This window comes from Perissodus microlepis, chromosome 20 (assembly GCF_051167445.1).
Source record: "Perissodus microlepis isolate ML-2025 ecotype Zambia chromosome 20, ASM5116744v1, whole genome shotgun sequence".
In the NCBI taxonomy this organism is placed as follows: Eukaryota; Metazoa; Chordata; class Actinopteri; order Cichliformes; family Cichlidae; genus Perissodus; species Perissodus microlepis.
In genome coordinates this window covers 81,245-102,042 of record NC_140480.1, presented here as the reverse complement: position 1 = coordinate 102,042, position 20,798 = coordinate 81,245, and the positions used below count along the sequence as shown (strand labels likewise).

At 41.8% G+C, this 20,798-nt stretch overlaps 1 protein-coding gene across 1 annotated transcript; it reads right to left on the bottom strand.

The window, feature by feature from the left end:
• On the bottom strand, nt 1-20,798 carry slc26a6l2 (solute carrier family 26 member 6, like 2). Its single transcript, XM_084916631.1, has 18 exons — nt 20,659-20,798; nt 19,801-19,940; nt 19,430-19,540; nt 13,307-13,479; nt 13,028-13,192; nt 11,739-11,891; nt 11,444-11,526; nt 10,916-11,063; nt 4,831-4,944; nt 4,352-4,429; nt 4,138-4,233; nt 3,926-4,032; nt 3,742-3,811; nt 2,648-2,740; nt 2,377-2,487; nt 1,975-2,283; nt 1,835-1,889; nt 1-1,617 (listed from the first exon to the last, which is right to left on the bottom strand). The coding sequence occupies exons 1-18, from the start codon at nt 20,796-20,798 to the stop codon at nt 1,454-1,456; spliced, it is 2,310 nt and encodes a 769-aa protein (XP_084772757.1). The 3' UTR covers nt 1-1,453.

Genomic DNA, 20,798 nt, shown 5'->3' with positions numbered 1-20,798 from the left:
ATTCACATACTCATTCATTTTTATTCAAATAAGATATGTACAGAAAGTACAGAAAAACAAAAACAAACTCCATAGATGTTCAACAACTGCATGTTTTCAACATTTTAACCTTTGTGTTGTCCTGGGGACATTTTGTCCCTGTGGACCACAGGTGTATGGAAATCGGGACGATTGTTTAGTATGTAAAAGATGGATGAAGCCACTGTGATGTCATCCAGTGGTCTTTGGACTGTTTGTTTTATGGAGATAAATGTTTAATCTCAGTTTGCTGCTCCGTTTGGTCCCATTTCATTAACCCTCATAATGTCCTCCCGATTTCCATACACCTGTGGTCCTCAGGGACCACCGTTAGTTAACATCCAGGTAGTTAAAAAAATAGCTTAGACCTTTATCAGTGTTCCTGCAGGCTCATCATTTATTTTGTTAGCATCTCATTAATTAAGAGTCATAAACATGTCTATTATACAGTTTACACATAAATACACATTGTACGCTGTCTAAACATTTGTGCACTATCAAATACAGTTCCTACATTTTTGAAAGCTAAAAAGTAAAAGATGAGGGAAAAAAGCAGGCAGTTATCAGCACACAGACAGCAAATCATATTCTCGTTTAGCTTCTAAACAGGTGCACCGTTTAGCTTCTGATAGGAGCAATAGCAGATGACACGCAATCCCAAAAATAGAAGGGAGTTCAAGATGTCAGAGCAACCACACATGTAAATAATGACTGTAAATAGACACGCATTTTGTTACTCTAAAATGTAACAGCTATTTCACAATGCATGCCATTCAGCTCATTACTGCGGGCTTTGGGAAGGGGTACTGTAAGAATTAAGGCTTTTGGGGGGGGGCACAGCTAAACAGTAACACTGTTTAGATTTTATTGATTATGCGTTGGAGACTTTTGGCTTTTGTTGTCTTTAAAAAATATCAACTGGTAGATGCACGCCTCTCACATATGAGTGTCCCTCTGGGGTCAACCTTTCTTTCTAACACTCTCTGCTCTCTCACACTGGCTATAAATACAGACTCCTATTAGTCCACTGTTACATTCTCCCACTAAAGCCCCGCCCCTTCCCTGTCCCTTGCATGCACCACAGTGTGAGAGAGCTGCAGTGACGTTTTGCTGTATATCTCATTAGAGGATATCATAAAAAGCCTGTTGCCACAGCAACCGCTCCCTATGTTTCCATAGCAACCGGGCGCCATGTCAAGGTGGTTCATTCTCCCTTTACTGAAAGGGGAGGAGACGATGGTGAGTGATGAAACAGAAAGCAGCCTGAAAAGAGGAGGAGGAAGAGGGCTAAATTTGAGTGAATCTGACCCCTGCTGGTCACATCTGGGTGTTGTGGGACACATCCTGAAAGAAATTGGAAGATCCAGAGCTTAATGTGTGAAAATATCTCAAAGAATGTATTTCTTCAATGGCAAGTGATAAATAAACAGAGAAGTCAAAAGTGTGATAAGTATTGATGGTGACCCACAAGCACAATATAAGCGTTCCACCGTTTCTTGAGAATATAAAGCACTGCATCGTGGACGGTGATAAACAGCCGGCTCTTTGGGATGGACGCTGAGAAGAAATCCGCTGCTTCCAGCTGTTCCACGACACAAGCTGTTTTACCACACATAAATGGAGAGAAATATGCATGACAATGAGAGAGCATATTGTAGTCATCTAAATAAATATTCATGTGTCATTGTCATCTGACTGGGCGTAGCAGGGCTCCACCGAGGCTATGACCTTGTCGCATTCATTATGTAAAGCTTCAGTGCCTTAATTCAGCATTAAGGAGAACCCTCTGTCTGTTTTTGTCTGATGTGTCCTTTACCTTGGCAGCCTGCTAAGTAGATGTCCAAATCAACTTCTCCAAAGTCCCTGAAAATCTGGGAGAAAAGGACAAATCTCACGTTGGTTCTCTCTTTGTCATCCGTTAGAAAAATGATAACATTTCAGCAGGCACACACATACATTTTTCAGTGTCTTCACAGTGACTGTGTCCACAAAGCTGGTTGTGGAAATGTCCAAGATGATGCTGTGCGTGCCCGATTCGCAGGCCTGTTTTTTCTCTTCATCGCCGTGCCGAGAAAACTCTGTGATGTGGTCAGAACCTGTGCCTGAGTCTGAATCTGACATGGTTATGTCAGGTTCATAAGCCAAGTTCACTTGGCCTTTATGAAGGCCATCTGTAGCTGTTTCTGTCATGCTAAAGGCCACACTATTCCCGTTTCTCTCTCCTTTTGTTCTTTCAGAGACATTTTCTATGTTCATCTGGGACTCCTTTAAAGAGAATGTGCAACTTAGTGACTAAAGATTCTGACTTACTGATATATTTTGGAAGAATTAGCAAAACCTTAATTTCAGATCTCATACTTGTTTCTTTGCCTCCTTCTTGGCTTTCTTTTTCTCTTTCTCTTGTTTACGCTTCTGCTTTGCATCTCGTTTCTTCTTTGCTGATAGCAGCTTCCCAATCTCGATTCCAGTCTGCAACAAGAGCCAAGCATCACATTAAAACAGAAAGAGGAGAGAAAGTGAGAAGAGTGAGAGAGATAGTGAAAGCAATTGAGGATGCTGTAGAAAGCAGAGGCAGATTTCACACATACGCACACACAGAGCACAGATTATTGAACACGCAACCACATACCTTCTCCTGCAGGACCTCCAAGAACATCTCGGCATTTGTGTAGTAGATAGTTGCAGATGAACGGAAGATTTTAATTCCAGGAATCTCTTTTGCCTGCATGAAATCACACATTAGAAGGTTTAAGAAACTCACACCCTGCTCTTATCTCATTTGCAGTTTCTGCTTTCCTCAGATGTTGTTTGACTAAACGGAGCTCCTCTACCACTTAATGATTGTAAGTAGATGTAGCCTTACTCACAGTGCCCCACTACCAGGGTAAATCAAAACAAATTAGCATCTAGAGAAGGTAGTTGCATGCTTGCCACCTTACTGCAATCGGTGTAAATGGAAAGGGAACAACCTAATTTAGTTAAAACTAAAAGTCTGCAATTCTGTGAAGCTGTGATTACAGCTCCAGGAGGAAGACATTTAGGAAAAAAATCTGAATGTTTAAACAAACATGCCAAGGTTTACTCTTGTTTTTTTGTCTAGGAAACCCTTTAATACAGAAGTGCTTAACAAACATGTTTGACCACCTGTCATAAAAACAAGAAAATGAAAATATTTTAAAATTTGGCAAAAGCTTGTTTGACACTAAAAGTTAACCAAGCACACATTCAAAACTAACATGTCAAAGGATGCAACTAAGTAGCTGCAATTTGGCATATTAATAAAAAAATAATGCGCTGGACTATTTTTGCTGCTTTTTTGGTTAAACAGTCAATTTGAAAAATCATGGATAACAACAATAATTATATTTAAGCATTAAAAATATGTTTTTGATTGTACAGCTTGGATTACAGAAACGTAACGAAAGATTCTAGCCCCACTATTACTTTAAGGCATAAACACTGAGTGGTGGTCCAACAAACTTGTTGAGCACTCTGTTTCACACGTTCATGCGTCAGTCTAGTGGTGTCTTTCATTTCAACTAGTAGCCTTTCAGTCGCTTCCTTAAAGTTGATATTAGTTTAACTAGTGGAGAAGTGGAGAATTCTAAAACTCAGATTTTTAAAAATCTACCACTATACGCATGGTTAATTTCCTCAAGTAATATATTTATTGTTGTTATTAGAATTTGGGCCAGCTTAAACTTTATTTTATATTTAATTTACCTCCTTGTAGGTGTCTGTGTCCAGATAAAGTTCAGTGCCTGGTAAGTTGCCCAAGATTGAGTAACGTGGTCTGAAAGGCATTAAAAATGTCAAAATTACACCAACAATTTCCCTGCATCTCATTTAAGTACCTCATCGTGATTGCATAGACATTACTAATTAATAATTAGAGTTGTGTAGTTACAGTTGTGTTCTGAAGATGAAAGTAAGCATGGAAAACGCAACGGAGACAGCCAGGCCCAGGTCCAAGTTGAGCACGATGGTGCTTATGAATGTTACAAGCCACACCAGCTAGAGGGCGGTATGAACACGAAGCGTTAACAAGGTCCACGGTGCCACAAAGGTCACACAGTATTCAGCTGAGCAGAGTGCCTGCTAAAGAGGATTAAGTCTTACCAAGTCAACCTTGTTGGTCTTCCACAGCAAAGAGACATCCATAAACTGCTTAAACATTCCTTTCAAGTTCACAAACACGATTGTGGATAAGACGGCCTGAGGAGCAAACACAGACACTAATGAAATCACGCATACCCATAACCTCACCGGCTCTGAAACTGCCAGGAGGGATGGCGATCATTAGCAAGAAATGGCTCAGGAAGGAGAGTGTTACCTTGGGGAGATCTTCAAAGAGAGGACCTATTTTCAAAACTGTGATCAGCACAATGATGGAGGAAATCACCCCCGCAACCTTCCAAACACACACACACACACACACACAATAAATGGTCTCAAGATGACCAGAAAAATCAGGTGTAATTTGTTGTAAATGTCTGTGCAAATGATTCAGCCAGTCCAGAAGTTTTCCTTCTTACCCTTCAATGTAAGATCATCATGAAGGCAGATGACCCTCAATCCATGACCTGAGGGTCTCTAATGACTTACCTGCCACACGTCTGTGTGTGTTAACAGTTTAAATGGATGTGTTTAAAATCTTATGTTTGTCACATCAAATACTGATTTTTTTCCTGTATATTTGAAGATTAATTTATAAAAAACTGTTCTTCCTTATCCTTTTTTCTTATTTTAGTGCCTGAATCGTTTGCACAGTTGCAGTTTGTGCTGTTCGATCACAGAAGTAGTTGTTTTTACTTGTGTCTTTCCCCCTGTGCTCTCCTGGACAAGACTCCGTGACAACGAGGAAGTTACAGAGTAACAATGAAAAAATCCACCAATAGTGTTACTGAGACCCAACGCGACGAGCTCCTGGAAAGACAAAAGGCAGACAAGAGGCAACACTTTGGTTAATGGTATTGATGTGACTTCAGGTCAGCACAACTTTTGGGTCAATGACATCAGTGCACTCCTTATTAATTTTTTTGACCAGGCCAGCACGTCACTGCCACGCTGAGAGATGTGGTCGCAGTAGTTAAGATTCCTGATTGCAAAAAAGCGTGTTGGGCGTTAATTTTTTAGCAGTCTCGCCCTTAGAGCATTTGACTGTTCACACATTGCCTCTGATCCCAGTTAAATAGCTCTGCACGTGTCAAAGTGTGCAAACAACACAATGATTTTTAATCAGTGATGGGAATAATGGCGTTACAAGTAACGGCGTTACTTTTTTCAGTAACGAGTAATCTAACTAATTACTATTCCTATTGTTACAACGCTGTTACAGTTACTAACAAGAAAAATAGTCCGTTACTATTTTTCAACAAACAGACGGTTGAAGCTGTGTTCAGCTTACCGCATCTTATATCAGTTGCATGGAAGTAGCTGACTACGTAAGTAATGTGGACGCTACAGCTTTAAGCAGCTGCGCGCTCCCGCGGACGGTAATCACGATCACTGTCTAGCACAGGGGTCTGCAACCTTTAACACCCAAAGAGCCATTTGGACGCGGGTTCCACGCAAAAGAAAACACTTTTTGACATCTAAAATGAAGATAATACTGTGTATACTGTTTTTTACCTTTATGCTTTGTGTGAACAACTAAGGTGTGTTCCTTATGAAATCCATGAAGTGCTACAGAGAAAATTACATTTTATTTATGTAATTAACACATTTTGAACTCTTAAAGAAATATAACAAAAGGAAAGACGCTGAACTAAAATGATCCAGCAAACAAAAACTGTTGTGAGCCGCCACCCTTATATCGCCTTTGGGATTTTGGAGCCTTGAACTGACTTTTAAAAAATAATTGGAAAAAAAGCTCTATGCTGCTAAAAGATGAAAAATAGATATTTGCAAAATTCTGCCTAAATATGTATTTTACCTGGTTAATGTGTGTGGCGGGGCGTGGTCTGCAGCGCCGTTGCAGGGGAGGAGGACGCACCTGAGCACCCGCAGTCACGCCTCGCCGCCTTTACGTCTGCGCTCTCTCTGCTGTTGTGTTGGTGTGTGTTGGGCTGTGAGCTGCAAAGCTACAGCCAGCTGTATGCGTACAACAACCGTGTGTGAAAAGTGGTCAATAAAGAGATGCTGAAAAGCGTGTTCATGGAAACATCGTCGGGTCTGCCGTGATATGTTTACAATGGGACTTCTGCTCCTGAACCTCTGCGCACAGCGTCTGCAGATCGGGGCTGTACGAAGTCACTTTCATCTTTACAGGACTGTAAGCTGTCATCTGTGAGGCGTGAGCGGTGTTTGTTTTTAGCATAGTTCACGGTGGAGAACAGCTGCTGACATAATGTGGATCCGAAGAGCCATATTTGGGCTACCTGGGGTTAAAAGTCTCGATAAATGCACGGCGTTTCGGCGGGTATACCGGCTTCCGCCAGTGTAACGCTTATTTTGAGCGATGAAAAAATAATAGAATATAATTTTATTTTTATATTTCAATATCACAATAATCTTCCAATTTAGAACTACAAGTTAAAAAAGAACTAACATAAATAAAATACACTTCAGCTAAATACTTCTAATTTATTTTCCCAAACCACGCGGAGCCGCACTATAAGGACTAAAGAGCCGCATGCGGCTCCGGAGCCGCATGTTGCCGACCCCTGGTCTAGCACGACACCTGGAGCTCAGGGGGCAAAACAATGGCATGAGTGCTGCTGTTTGACTGAGGAAGAAAAAAGTAGTTGTGGTAAGCCTTACATGACCACTTAAAGACAAAGCAACAAAGTGATATATACCAGTTTATAAATTGTGTTGATAGGCCACGTAATGATTAACAATATATATGCCTGTTTTTTCCTCAATAGTTTCGTCACGTTTACTGTCTAAGGACAGCCTATGACACCCCCCCAAAAGAAAAAAAGAAAAAAAATTAAAAAGGGGAAGTTTTAGGAGAGAGAGAGAGAGAAAGAAAGAAAGACAGCAGAAAAAGAGAGAGAGCGAGTTTTGAGATGTGAGAGATTTGTGACGTTTAGCGTGTTTGGAGTGTGTAATTAATGTGCTGTCTTGTGTAGTTAGTGTGTAGTGTTGTGGATAGTTTTGTGTTGTGTGTCAGAACAATGAGGCGACTGCTGTCTCCAGGTAGAAACAGGAGTGATACACCTGCTGCTGTCAGACCTGCAGGTATCAGGCTGTGATGTTCTCCTTTATAGTGAACAGAAATTATGTATTTGGAGAGGCACAAATAATTTGTGGCATCTTATTGAAGAACAGCTGATTGTTCTGTAAATAGTTTGAAATGGTTATTTAAAAAAAGGGTAAAAGGTAAATGGATGCAAATAACTTGTGCATATGATTTTAAAATTGACAATTTGTACTTGCATTTAAAGTTATGAAATATGATTCATTAACCCTCATAATGTCCTCCCGATTTCCATACACCTGTGGTCCTCAGGGGTCAAAAATGTCCCCATCTCATTTGACTGTTTTTTAAAGTATAAAGTATAAATTGTCAATCAATTCAGTGTTACACCTGAGTTTTACTTAAGACCAACACATTAACACAAAATTTACCCTACATTATACATTTTAGGGCCACCAGGCCTTGTTTACATAAAGTACACTCTGTTTTTGAGCGAAAATAAAACAAGACAATAAAATATTTAAATGTTCAGATTATTTTGACTATCTGACTAACTACAGAGTCCTGTATGTTGAACTTTAGTGAGAAAGTTAAAGCATAATACACTGTGTATAATGCTTTCAGTGCTCGAGTAGAAAAGCAACTGAAGGAGTATGCGACCTGGCATATGTGCTTGGACCGTGGTAGATTGTCTTTCTCTGTGGCACATGAGAGAGTCATGCATCGTCTGTCACTGGGAAGGATAGAAGACCAGATCAGTGTTTCCTCACATTACTGCAAATATTCCTCTGTCTCAGCTGACTCCTCTTTCTTGCTTGATTCTTTGTCTTCATCATAATTGAAATGGAAGATGTGTAGTCCTCTGACACATCTTCTATTTCAGTTTCACATTCTGAAAATTCAAGAAACTTCAAGAAGCCCAGTCACTTTCTTTCCAAGCTCCTCAGACTACCATGTCCTGGATGCCTGAGAACCTACTTGAACATAGTTCAGATTCTTCATCACTTTTCTTCACATCATAGCCTTCTTCCACTTCTGCAGGTGGGTGATGTGCTTTTTCAGAGAAAGGGTAGCATGTGATCTAAATATTGACAATATTTTCTTTATCTTCTAACCCTCGATCTTCCTGATCATTGATTCTTCCTCCTCATTATACTAGAGGACAATGTGCTTTGTTCTACTGCTCATTGCTTTGCACAACATGGTAAAAAAAAAGTATGCTCACAAGCCTCCAGTGCAATGGAGGCCTGTGAGCATACTTTCTGTGTATGTATTATTGTAGGGTCTACCTTACAATATGAAGCACCTTGATGCGACTGTTGTTGTGATTTGGTGCTGTATAAATAAAATTTCATTGAATATAGAGCACCTGCCTCCTCATTGTGCTGCCTGTTGTTGTTGTTGTTGTGGTTGTTATGACCATTGCTTGACCCCACACATCAGTGATCCAAGATCAAAGATGTTTGAAAGCAGTATGGTGTGAAAATATGGCCCTTTGCAACACTTTGCAAAACCCCATAAATAAATCAAATTACATAAAACTTATTCCGATCATGCATAGCATAGTAATGAATAGCTTCTGTTATTTTCAGACCATTTGATGAATAAAAACACATTTTTGATAGCAAAAGATTTCTTTAGAGAACAAAAATAACCCAAGGACAACACAAGGGTTAAACATGTTTGTGGTTGTTACAGTAAAAAATCTAACTTTTTCTACTCTGATTTTATGTTTTGTTTTTTTGTCTGATTTTAGATCAATTGTGTTAATACAGTCTGTCAAAATGAAAACATAACTGTAAATTCAGACACGTGAGGTTGTGCTGAAAAGAATGATACCAAACAAGGCAAAGTAAATAGTTTTTAAAGGTGAAATGTGGAGGAAACATCAAAAGTAGTTAAAAATGGCCAATTATACCCTGAACCCCAGAGGGTTAAACATTTTTTTAAAGTAACGCAATAGTTACTTTTCAAGTAATTAATTACTTTTAGAATATTGTAACTCAGTTACTAACTCAGTTACTTTTTTGAAGAAGCAACTAGTAACTATAAATCGTTACTTTTTAAAAGTAACTTGCCCAACACTGTTTTTAATACACCTCTATGTTTGTTTTGGCATTTAAAAAACAAAACATCCAGGTTCTTTTTTTTTTGCATGCATCTAATTTAACCAAACATTAATCATTTCTCTAATGAACTGATTACAAAACCTGATTTACCAGCAAATTATAAACAGTGCAGTTCAGTTCCAGGACACGAGTTTGCATGGGGAATTATTAATCAGGTTACAAAGAACAAGCAAAAAATCTAAAGTGATGCTTCTGTACTGCTTGTAACTCATTTAATTTCTTCTTGTTTCACACAATGTATCTTTTTATTTTAACATTGAATCACGTAACTGACTGATTCAATTATAGTCTGTTATTATTATTTGGCTAATTCAGACACCTGTGACACTTTAAATAACTCTGGAGGGTACTGAAGAAATAAGAGAAAGCCATTTCCCAAAATTGCACTTGTTAGGATGCCTGGATTGTTGACCCAGGGTTTTTGAGTTTATTATATTATTTATAATTTCTAGTCTTTGGTTTCTTTGTTAGAGTTCTGTCTTTTGGTTTATGTCTCTGTGTTATCCTTAGTTGCTGTCTCCCCTGTCGGCTATATCCCCGTGTCCAGTCAGTGTCTGTGTCTGCCCTGGTCCCACGTCTCTGTTCCCTCTGTAGTGCCTGTCTGTGAGTCTGTGTCTGTAAGTTCAGTCTGTGTTATGTTTCCTGTTTTACTTTGAAAGTCCGTGTCTCATGTAAATGCGTCTGGTTGTGCTTCCTTTGTCTCGTTAGGCCTGATTTGCCCCAGCTGTGTTTCCCTCCTGTTACTCATTCCCTGATTGCTCCCTCTATGTATTTAAGCCCTGTGTTTTCATCAGTCCTGGTCGCGATCTACCCTCTTCTTGCTGTGTGGTCTGTCTGTCTGTCTGTCTGTCTGTCTGTCTGTCTGTCTGTCTGTCTGTCTGTCTGTCTGTCTGTCTGTCTGTCTGTCTGTCTGTCTGTCTGTCTGTCTGTCTGTGTAAGTTTATTTTGGATTTTCAGTTTTGTTACTGTTTGAGTTCAGCATTAAAGCTGTATTTAAGTTCACCTTAAAGTCTCCGAGTGTCTGCACTTTGGGTCCACCATTCCTGCCAAAAGTCGTTTGACATCTGGGGCCAAATCCAGCACAGTTTGATCCTAAATGGGCCAAACTAATAAAACTCCCCTTTCTGCCAGTGTAGCAGATACAGAAATTGCAGGAACTTTTCCTTTATTTAATTGGTTATTTGTTTCTTAACTACTTTGATGTAGTATGAATAGCCATGGGGAAGTTGGTAAAAAAAAAAAATGAAAATACATTTAAAAGACATTTACATTTTAAAATTTATGCCCTGCATTATATTTGGTAAAGCTGTCCAGCGGGTCAAATCTGAGTCTTTGACAGGCTGAATCTGGCCCCTGGGCCTTATGTTTGACACTACTTTTCTAAAGCGTTAGCTCAAGTAAATTTATTTCAATGAGCTAAGCACCTGAAGCAAAATGAACAGAAGCCTATGCAGCTGGGCCAAAGCTTGATCAGTGACAACCTGAGTGATTGTTTCCACTAATGTGGCAGGAATAGCAGACTACAGAGTAAAGTCTAATTTTAGGCCAAAGTTTTACTCCTCCTTGTTATGAGAGAGTCAGAGGACTGTTTGTGCAGGCCACTGTGCGTGTATGCTTTCCTCACCTGGTTGCTGTCCACCTTGTAGCCATATTTGAGGCCAAATGTTTTGCTCAGAGAAATGTTGATGGCAAAGCCCACAATGGCCACAGCAAAAGCATCTCCTATAACGCCTGAGAAGAAAGTGGTATCTGGAGCACGAGGGGCCTTGAGCCTGGAGCAGAAGAAAAACGTGAGCTGTTTTATTAGCGACACACACATGAATCTGTTTAATAATTTAGAAACACGTCAAATTAAATTTTATGAATCCCTCTTTAAAGACCAGTAGCTGTTGTATACATGTATGACATTAATCTCCTATTATGGCTGGTGTTTACCCCACGCTGTTTTATGGCTTCCGTGGGGAAACCTGGATTTTCCCATAACAGGAGCCTTCAGGAGACACGCTGTTACACACACACTTCTTTGCAGATTGTGTGACAGTCTTATCAACAAATTCTGGATTTCTGGCAGAAATGAAAAGGGAGGAAATTTTGTGCCCTGGGTTTACCTCACCAAGTCCAGCACTTTATTTCCACACAAAGATGAGCTTACCCACTGGGAATTTCTCCAACCACGTCAATGTTGTATTTACTAGGAAGTTCACAGAAATGTGTAATGATTGTTGCTGCTATGACCTGTTGATTAAAAAAAACAATGTCACTCCAGTATCATTAGTTCTTTTTATATTTCTTTCTTGCAAACAGCCCCTTTCGTGTGCAACTATAGCGTTCCCTGGGTCTAGTGTGATCATTGCGGTCAAGACGCCCCCTGCTGGGTGCATAAATCAATACACCTGCTGTTTTACTGGCAGAGAAAGGATGAAAGAAAAACTAAAAGGAAGACTTACAACTACGAGCTCTATTGGAATAGGCAACGGCAGCTTCTGTCGGTAGCAGTCATTGATTTCTTTGACCACAATGAGAACACCGAGTGCCACCAGGCTGACCACCAGCTCTGGCACCTGAGTTTGCGGCAGCAGGCTGCAAATGTCCAACACAGTCTGTGAAAAGAAGAAAAACAAGTAAGGCAATACAAACAATGATAGTACAAGAGGACTGGAAATTTGGCTAGTACTTAAATACAGCAGAAATCTCCAGCAGTAAGGAATACATGCCATCAAAATGCAGCTTCCACTTAAACCCAGCCATCTTTGTGTGTTTGTGTCTGAAGCAAGTTAATTTAAAGCAAACTTGTGCCTATCTTCTGTTTTGTTTTGCACTTAGCATGTGTGTATTCTCTTAAACTGCTTGATCTGACTTCTTCAAAGTGTGTTTCCAAGTTCAATATTGTCTCATTACAGCAGGTAAAATTACAACTTCATCTAATCTGATATGTGTGTAATAACATCTAGCACAGGGGTGTCAAACTCAAATACACAGTGGGCCAAAATTCAAAACTGGAACAAAGTCGCGGGCTAACATTAATATTTATTGAAAAAAAAAAATCTTCCTCCAGATATGAGAATGAATCTTTTCTTATGGACTCAAACAAGTTTTGCTGAAAAACTGAATATGGAACAAGCAAAGTTTAATACTAAACAATATATATATTAGCTGTATAATACCAGTAGGCCAGCTCTAATAGCAATTTGGTATGGCTTCGCGGGCCAAATGTAATTAGGCTGCGGGCCAAATTTGGCCCGCGGGCCAGAGTTTGACACCTATGATCTAGCATGTAAGCTCCTGTAATTCCCTGCATAGCTCCAGTGAGATTAGCTTCAGCTACTGGAACCGTACTGGTGACTGTAATTGGACTGGTATATTTCATGAAGCTCTTTTCTGGCATTACTGGCCAAGCAAAACTTTTACTCTAAAAGCCATGTTCTTATAGTATTTTATATCATGTACTTTGTTGCACTCAAGGACACACACACACAAACTTTGTATTTATTTACAAAGGTAATAGGAATAACTCATCCATTTATGTAGGTGCAGGCATCATAAAACTGTTGTAAGTAGTCCAGTGCAGTCATTAAATAAAAGTTAATGATATAAATTTTTAACTTTGCAAAATTAATTTTTTAAATGTTTAATCGTAAAGGTCAAAGTAGCACAAAAAGTAAATAAATAATGACAGCAATTTAAAATGTTAGTGTACTTAAGTGTGAATTGGATAGATAATGATTAACACACTCACATAAATGAGGGAGAGGGGGCCAGTGAAGCGAGACGGTGTGATTCCAAACAGGTACTTGAGCTGGGAGACACACACGTGGCATGCCGATCCTGTGGTGTAGCCACGAATGAGGGGCTCAGAGAGGTAGGTGACCACGAAGCCAAACCTCACCACACCCAACAGAATCTTAGGATGAAAAATGACAAAGTCAGTGAAGGAAAGGAGGTGAAATATGCCCTGAAAGGTTTGCTCATCACTTCACTAAAAGCTGTACGTCTGACACACAAAATAGACACACACCTGAAAGATTCCTGTCAAGACTGTGAGGGAACATGCCACCTGTACTCTGTAAGCATCGCGTTTATCGATGTCCACAGTTTCCGTCCCATTTGTGCCATTCACAATAAAGTTACTGTCAGGTGCCAGCCTTTCTGTCACACTCCCGACCATGATGCTGATCACAGCAAATGTACCTGAGCATACAAAATGCAGCCATGTGGACACACAGATATTCATAGAGACATGGAAGAATCAGATTAGCAATGCTCCAAAAGGTTGATTCTGTTCATCTGGACGTAGCGTTTTCAGTGGGAGAAACGTTTCGACACTCATCCGAGTGACTTCTTCAGTCTCAGCTGACTGCAGGCTTCAATCTTATAAACAGTAAATTTGCATAATGACTGAAATCAGCCCACTGAAGGAACAATGGGCTGGGAGGTCAGTTCCTTAATCTTAATTATGCAAATTCTCATGACCATTGATCAAAACCCACTGATCAAAACCCACTGATCAATGGCCATGAGTACCATTCACAGAGAGTTGGGGAATGGCTGCAATCACAGCATTGTTAGATGGTGAAAGATGTACCCTTAGGCCCCTCCTCGATTCAGAGTTGTACTTTCCCTTTTCACGTAAATGGCCTCCTTGACTCCGCCCTCAAACCAGCGTTCCTCCCTGTCCAGGATGTTACATCCTCATCCTTGAAAGAGTGTCCACTGGCCTGTAGGTATAAACAGACTGCAGAGTCCTGGCCTGACGAGGTAGCTCTTCTGTGTTGTGCCATCCTCTTAGAGGATCGGCTGGAGCTTTCTTTAGGAGCCTTTCCAGCTTTGGCAAAAGTCCAGCTGGGATAACCACATTTACTCAGGGCCTTCTTGATGTGCTGTTCTTCTGCCTCCCTGGCCGCTGTGTCAGTGGGGATGGTGTTCGCTCTGTGTTGTAGCGTCCTGATGACGCCCAGTTTGTGCTCCAGTGGGTGATGAGAGTCAAACCTTAGATACTGATCCGTATGTGTAGGTTTACAGTACACGTCAGCTTTTAGATGTCCCTCATTACTGATGGAAATCTCACAGTCTAAGAAGGCCAACCTGCCACTTTTCATATCCTCCCTGGTGAATTTGATGTGTCGGTCCACCGAGTTAATGTGATCCGTGAATTGTGGTACATCTTGAGATTTGATTTTCACCCAGGTGTCATCCACATATCTGAACCAATGGCTTGGTGGTGTGCCAAGGTAGGATAGCAAAGCCCTCTTTTCCACTTCTTCCACGTACAAATTGGCCAGATTGGGGAAACCTGCAGTCAGCTGAGACTGAAGAAGTCACTTGGATGAGTGACGAAACGTTTCTGTCATGGTCCCCGCACCTCGCCAGCTGACGACAGTCAGACACTTTGTTTTGTTCGTTCTCCCTCTGTCACCTCTGCTCTCTCTTTCTCTCTCGCTCTCTCCCGCTCTCTCTTTCTCCTGCCGGGGCGGAGCCCACGCATCTGGGGATGATCAGCACACCTGCCGCCAATTACGAATTAGAGCACTACTTAAGATGGTGGACCTGCTCAACTCGTCGCTGGATCGTTGAGCCATCAGCGTCAGTCGTCCTGCAGTTTGCAAAAGTTTAAGTCGTGAGTACGTCTGAACCTGGAGACTAACGATTTATCTGTATGTGTGTAGATTCCCCCTGGACCCGTTCCCTGTGCACTGTGACTGAGCGTGAGCCAGAGTGGTGGTGGAGAGAAGAGGAGCTGTTTGTGAAAGCTGTGTGAAAACCTTCCCTTCCTGGACTCCTGCCCCTTTCACTCCCGGACCCTGGAATCCCGCCCCGCAGGAAACACTCGCGGTGGCCACGGCAAGCCCCCCATCGGCAGCCACTCCATCTTCTGACGGTCCTCTGCCTTCGCCTGAACCCTTTACGGGTGAGTTGGACAAATGCTCTGGTTTTCTGGCCCAATGCTCATTGATTTTCCGCGAACAGTGGCGCTTTCATAACAATGACGGGGCGAAGATTGCATTCTTTGTACAGATGCTGAGGGATCGTGCTTTGAAATGGGCCCAGGTGGTACTAAACTCTGACCCTGGGATTTCTTTTGAGGATTTTGTGGCTAAATTTAAGACTATGTTTAACAGAGGCTCTGGAGCTGAGGCTGCTGCGCTCCGCCTCAACTTTAAGCAAGGTAAGCAGAGTATGGCAGACTATTCAATTGACTTTTGGATTTTGGCACTTTTCGGATGCGCTCAGGAGCACACTGTTAAATAATATTCGTGAGGACCTGAAAGATGAGCTGATTATGCGGGACCTTCTCACGGCTTTTGATGAACTAATGTCTTTGTGCATTAAGGTGGATGAGCGGCTACGGGCTCACCGACAAGCACGGAACTCCAGCTCCCAAGAAGCCGTGGGGCAACGAGGTGTGGATACCTCGGCCGAATATCGGTCCTCCCGGACACCAGAGGGCGCCAACGGAGAGGTACAGCCCATGCAAATCGGCAGCTCCCATCTTACAGCCGCGGAGCGCCAACGACGCATCACGGCCGGTGAGTGCCTGTACTGCGGTAGCAAGGGACACATGATCGCCTCCTGCCCGTCACGAGCAAAAGGCCGCGCCCGCCAGTGTAGGAGTATTGGTGGGCGGTTTAAATCATGACAAATCTCCTCCACATCTAGCCCTGCCGGCTAAACTTCTAGTCCACTCCGAGTGTCATTCACTTTCTGTGCTCATTGATTCGGGAGCTGAACAAAGCTTCATCGACTCCGAGCTAGCGAGACAACTCTGTGTAACTGTGGAGCCACTGCCTCACGCCTTACGCATCACGGCCTTGTCTGGGCAGCGCCTCCCCGACATCACACACATCACTGAACCACTCACCCTCACACTGTCTGGCAATCATTCGGAGGAGATTAGTTTTTTTGTTTTTCATTCCACCCAAACGCCATTAGTTCTCGGGCATCCTTGGCTTCAGCAACACAATCCCACGATTAATTGGCAGAAAGGAGGAATCACGGGCTGGGGAGAGGAGTGTCATATGACCTGCCTTAAGGCTGCCTCACCTCCGAGCACATCAGTTACCGGCCCAGAGCCTCCGCGGGCTTCCGACTTAGCCAATGTGCCATCTGTGTACCATGACCTCACAGAGGTGTTTCGGAAGGATCGGGCCCAGTCGCTGCCACCCCATCGGCCCTACGACTGTGCCATAGACCTGCTGCCAGGAGCTCCGTTACCCACCAGTCGCCTCTATAGCCTCTCGCTGCCGGAACGGGAAGGGTGAGCCGCGGTCAAGCCAGCCGCGGTCAAGCCAGCCGCTTCTTCTCCGCCGCATAAATTTCCTTGCGCTTTTACACCAGTCTTTACGGTAGCGCCTTTTCGCTTTATATCCCGATTGAAAGCCTAGACCCGCGCACACGTGCACGCGCGCGAACAGTCACACAATTATATGTCAATGCTGGCTGTGTGCCTTTCAAAGTGACACTAAATAACAGAACTCAGGCACATCAGGGAATAATCCAAAAGGCGGTTTTATTAAACAAAAACAACATACAAAATATCCCTAACCCATACTACATAACCTAAAAAGAAACATAGTGGAAACAAAGGGACACTTAGAAGCACAAGAAAACAATACTATACTGAAAGGGCAAGAGACACAGCCCAAACATAATCCACAACTAAAACGCCAAAAGAACAAGTTATCCCACATAGCAGACGGGTCTTGCCTGGATCTGGTGTCAAGCTGGCACTGCTGGCTGACTTCTGCCATGGTAAGTGGTATGTCATCCAGATATGGGCCAGGCCTGGCGTAGATGGCACTGTTTATGTGATGGCATGCCACATCTGGCCTGATTGTGGTTTGCTGTATGTGGCCCAGGCTCATAGAAAACAGGTCTGGCCCAGATCCGGCATCAAGCTGGCACTTCTGACTGACTGGTGTCATGGCAGGGTGTATGTCAACCAGATGTGGGTAAGGTCTGGCAATGAAGGCAATATTTATCTTTATATTTTCCTATTTTAGTTAGAAGATCCAAATGCCATGTTGCAATACTATACTGCTATGGTGGCCAACGTTTCAAATGCAAGTTTGTCAAGTTTGTGAGTGTACACTTTATCCAAAACCTAGTGAGGGTTTACTCATGTTTATCACTGGGTGGCTGTAGCTCAGGAGGTAGAGCAGGTCACCTACTGATCGGAAGGTTAGTGGTTTGATCCCTGGCTCCTCCAGTCTGCGTGTCAAGAGTGTGAATGTAGTTAGGAAACACTCAGTTTAGAGAAAGTGTGTGATTGGGTGAATATGACATGTTGTATAGAGCACGTTGAGTAATATGGGAGAGTAAAAAAGCGCTATATAAGAATCAGTCCATTCACTGTCTAAACAGAGTTTCGTCATGTTACTTTTGCACTATTATGTTCTGGTACATGTTGTTATTTCATGGCTTGATTAAGGTACACATTAGGCTGACATCTGGGGCCAGAGCTGAAACTGTTCTGGGCCAGCAGTGTGTCTGCAACTGGCCTTGTGCTGGCCCATGTGTGGGCCACCTCTGGTAAACCAGATCTGGGCCACCAAAGGGCCGTCATTCTTTGCGGTACGCAGGCCATGTGTAAGCACATTGTGTGGGACAGATCCGGGCCATACCAATTTTGCTATGTGGGAGGAATTATGTAAAAATAGAAACATCATAAAAATGAACATAAAGTAAAATGTACTGAAAAGACCATCGGTATGGCTATCATTATTTGCTTGGAAAGTCTAAAGTTCCATGGCTTTGAACAGCCAGAGAACACAATGCCCAGCTTAGAGTGACTAAAAGTAACTTCTTTTAACATTCTGTCATTCTGCTTCTATATCAAAAATCCACTAAAAATAATCCACTTAATATTCCAAAATTAAAATCTGGATTTCAAAGCGAGTCAGTGAAGACAAGCAAATATGGCTGAAATATGCTGTCTCTTTATAGTCCCTGTCATGACTCTCTCAGCAGCACTTTTGATCCATCAATATTAAACAATTATTGATGCAGCGGATTGAGATGAAACCTGGCCCAGGGGTACAGTAGGTGTCCCAGAGGAGGGATGGGTTGAAAGCTGGACATCAACTATTCAGGATGATTTTTAATGAATTTTTGAAATTGACATAATTCTATTGTATTGACTGTATTGAATTGAATACAAGTTTCCTTCAATTTCTGAGGAATATTACAGTAGATCTGTATGAAACTTGGCACAGAGGTACAGGAGGTGTCCCAGAGGAAGAATGTGTTGAAAGTTGGACATCAACTATTCAGGATGATTTTTAATGAATTTAGGAAATTGACATAATTGTAGTGTATTGGCTGTATTGAATTGAATATAAATGTCCTTTAATTTCTGAGGAATATTACAGTAAATCTGTATGAAACTTTGCACATAGGTACAGTAGGTGTCCCAGAGGAGGGATGTGTTGAAAGTTGGACATCAACTATTCAGGATGATTTTTAATGAATTTTTGAAATTGACATAATTCTATTGTATTGACTGTATTGCACTGAATACAAGTTTCCTTCGATTTCTGAGGAATTTTACAGTAAATCTGGATGAAACTTGGCACAGAGGTACAGTAGGTGTCCCATTCGAAGCTTCCTTGGGATATCAGCCTTCCCTATTTCCTGCTGTGGAAGGTGAGCACTCTGTACCCTCCGTCCAGGCTCATCTACGCAGGTGTCGACGGGTTTGGCGGGCCACTACGCACAAAGGAGAACAACAAACGCATCGCAGACCGGTACCGGACCCCAGCACCCGAATACTCTGCCGGTCAGAAGGTGTGGCTCTCTACCCGCTTTGTTCCCGTCAGGACCGAATCCAAAAAACTTACACCCAATTTCCTCGGTCCTTTTGAGATCTCGGCCCTAGTCAACCCTGTCTCTGTGAAGCTGAAGCTCCCTCACAATATGAAAATCCATGATGTCTTCCATGTTTCACAAATCAAACCGTGGTCTGCGCCTGAGTCTGCCTCACTACCCATGACAGTTTCTCCCACTGAAAACGCTACGTCCAGATGAACAGAATCAACTTTTGGAGATTTACTTACCTGGATGATTGAGAATGCATCAAGACAGATTAGCAATGATGTTAAAGCTTTTTTGAATTAGGAAAACAGACATTTTCCACATCACTTACCTATAGAAATGTGTCTCGATGTACCGAAGATGAAGTAGACCAGCACTGGGAAGAGGGAGGTGTAAAGGCCATACACTGGTCGCAGGGAAGCCAGAAGAGCATATGCCATGCCTTTTTAAAGAAGACAGAACGCATATGTGTCAGCTTAAAGTCCTTCAGACACATTTTGGTTGCTTAAAAGATTGATAGAAACACCCTTTTTCTGTTTACTGATTAGAGTGGGATGGGAGAATTGATATCAGCCTGTGTCCTAATTATTGTCTTCGGATTTGGATAAAGTTAAGGTAGCTGCTTCTATTACAAACATTTGTACTGAATTTGTGTGGCTAAAGAGTGAGCTCCCTCAAGTGCACAAATTCCCACATACAAACCCTGCGGCAGATGCATGATGCCGACACTGCAGCCAGAAATCAGGTCTCCTAAGGCATTTTCTCTGATGGAGTAACGAGGCAACCAGCTGAGAACAGGGACCCAGGTTAGAAGTATGTGTTTCAGCCTGGGCACCGAACATCTGCAACAGTCATTCCAGAAAGACACAATTTAAGTGCTGATATCGACTTTGTAGTTTGTAGTTTTAAGCTTAAATAAATAAAGAATATCTATGTACCTTTTTATATCTATTAGTCTGCTGAAGAGGGATATATACAAAAAGACTGACAATGTAACTTGTGAACTGTACCACCTGTTACATCTTTTATCAGCTGGGGCTGTAAAAGATTAAGTCATCACTGTGGCTTAGGGTAGAAATGTGATAAGCTTCCATGGAGTAATAACTAAGTATTAATAATTAATAAATAAATAAAATAATTAATTGCCTTTGTCCTGCATGAATATTTGCCTTCTTTGTCCCAAAGAAATATGTAAGGTAACAAAGTAAGTCTCGACCTCCTCTGCCATGTTGACGTGTTAACAGTTATGAATTCATGTAATTGAACTGTCAATAATTGCTTTTGTGATTCATCAGTATCACTTTTATGGTCAGATATGATGTGCTGTATCACAAGTTGTTTTAAAGGTTAACCAGGGAAAATTTTCAAAAATGCTGAACTTTGCTTTGAGATAACAAAACAGTTAACCAACCAGACAAGTCAAACCTCTATCTAAACATGCAAACTCATTCTTAGCTCTTTAGCTCACTTCATTAATATCTTTTAAATGTTGAGTTGTTAAGTTCTAACCCTAACCCTTTTTCTTTGTGATAACTTCCCATGTCTTTTTAAAAAAATTACCTCAGGGGCTCTTTCACCTGATCACGCAGTGTCAGTTTAGTGGACCAGGTCTCTTTTTGAGCCACTTCATCCAGGCATAACTCATCCAGAACCTCCCTCTTCACAAAATACTCAACGGATTGCAAGTCCTTCTCCTCCAT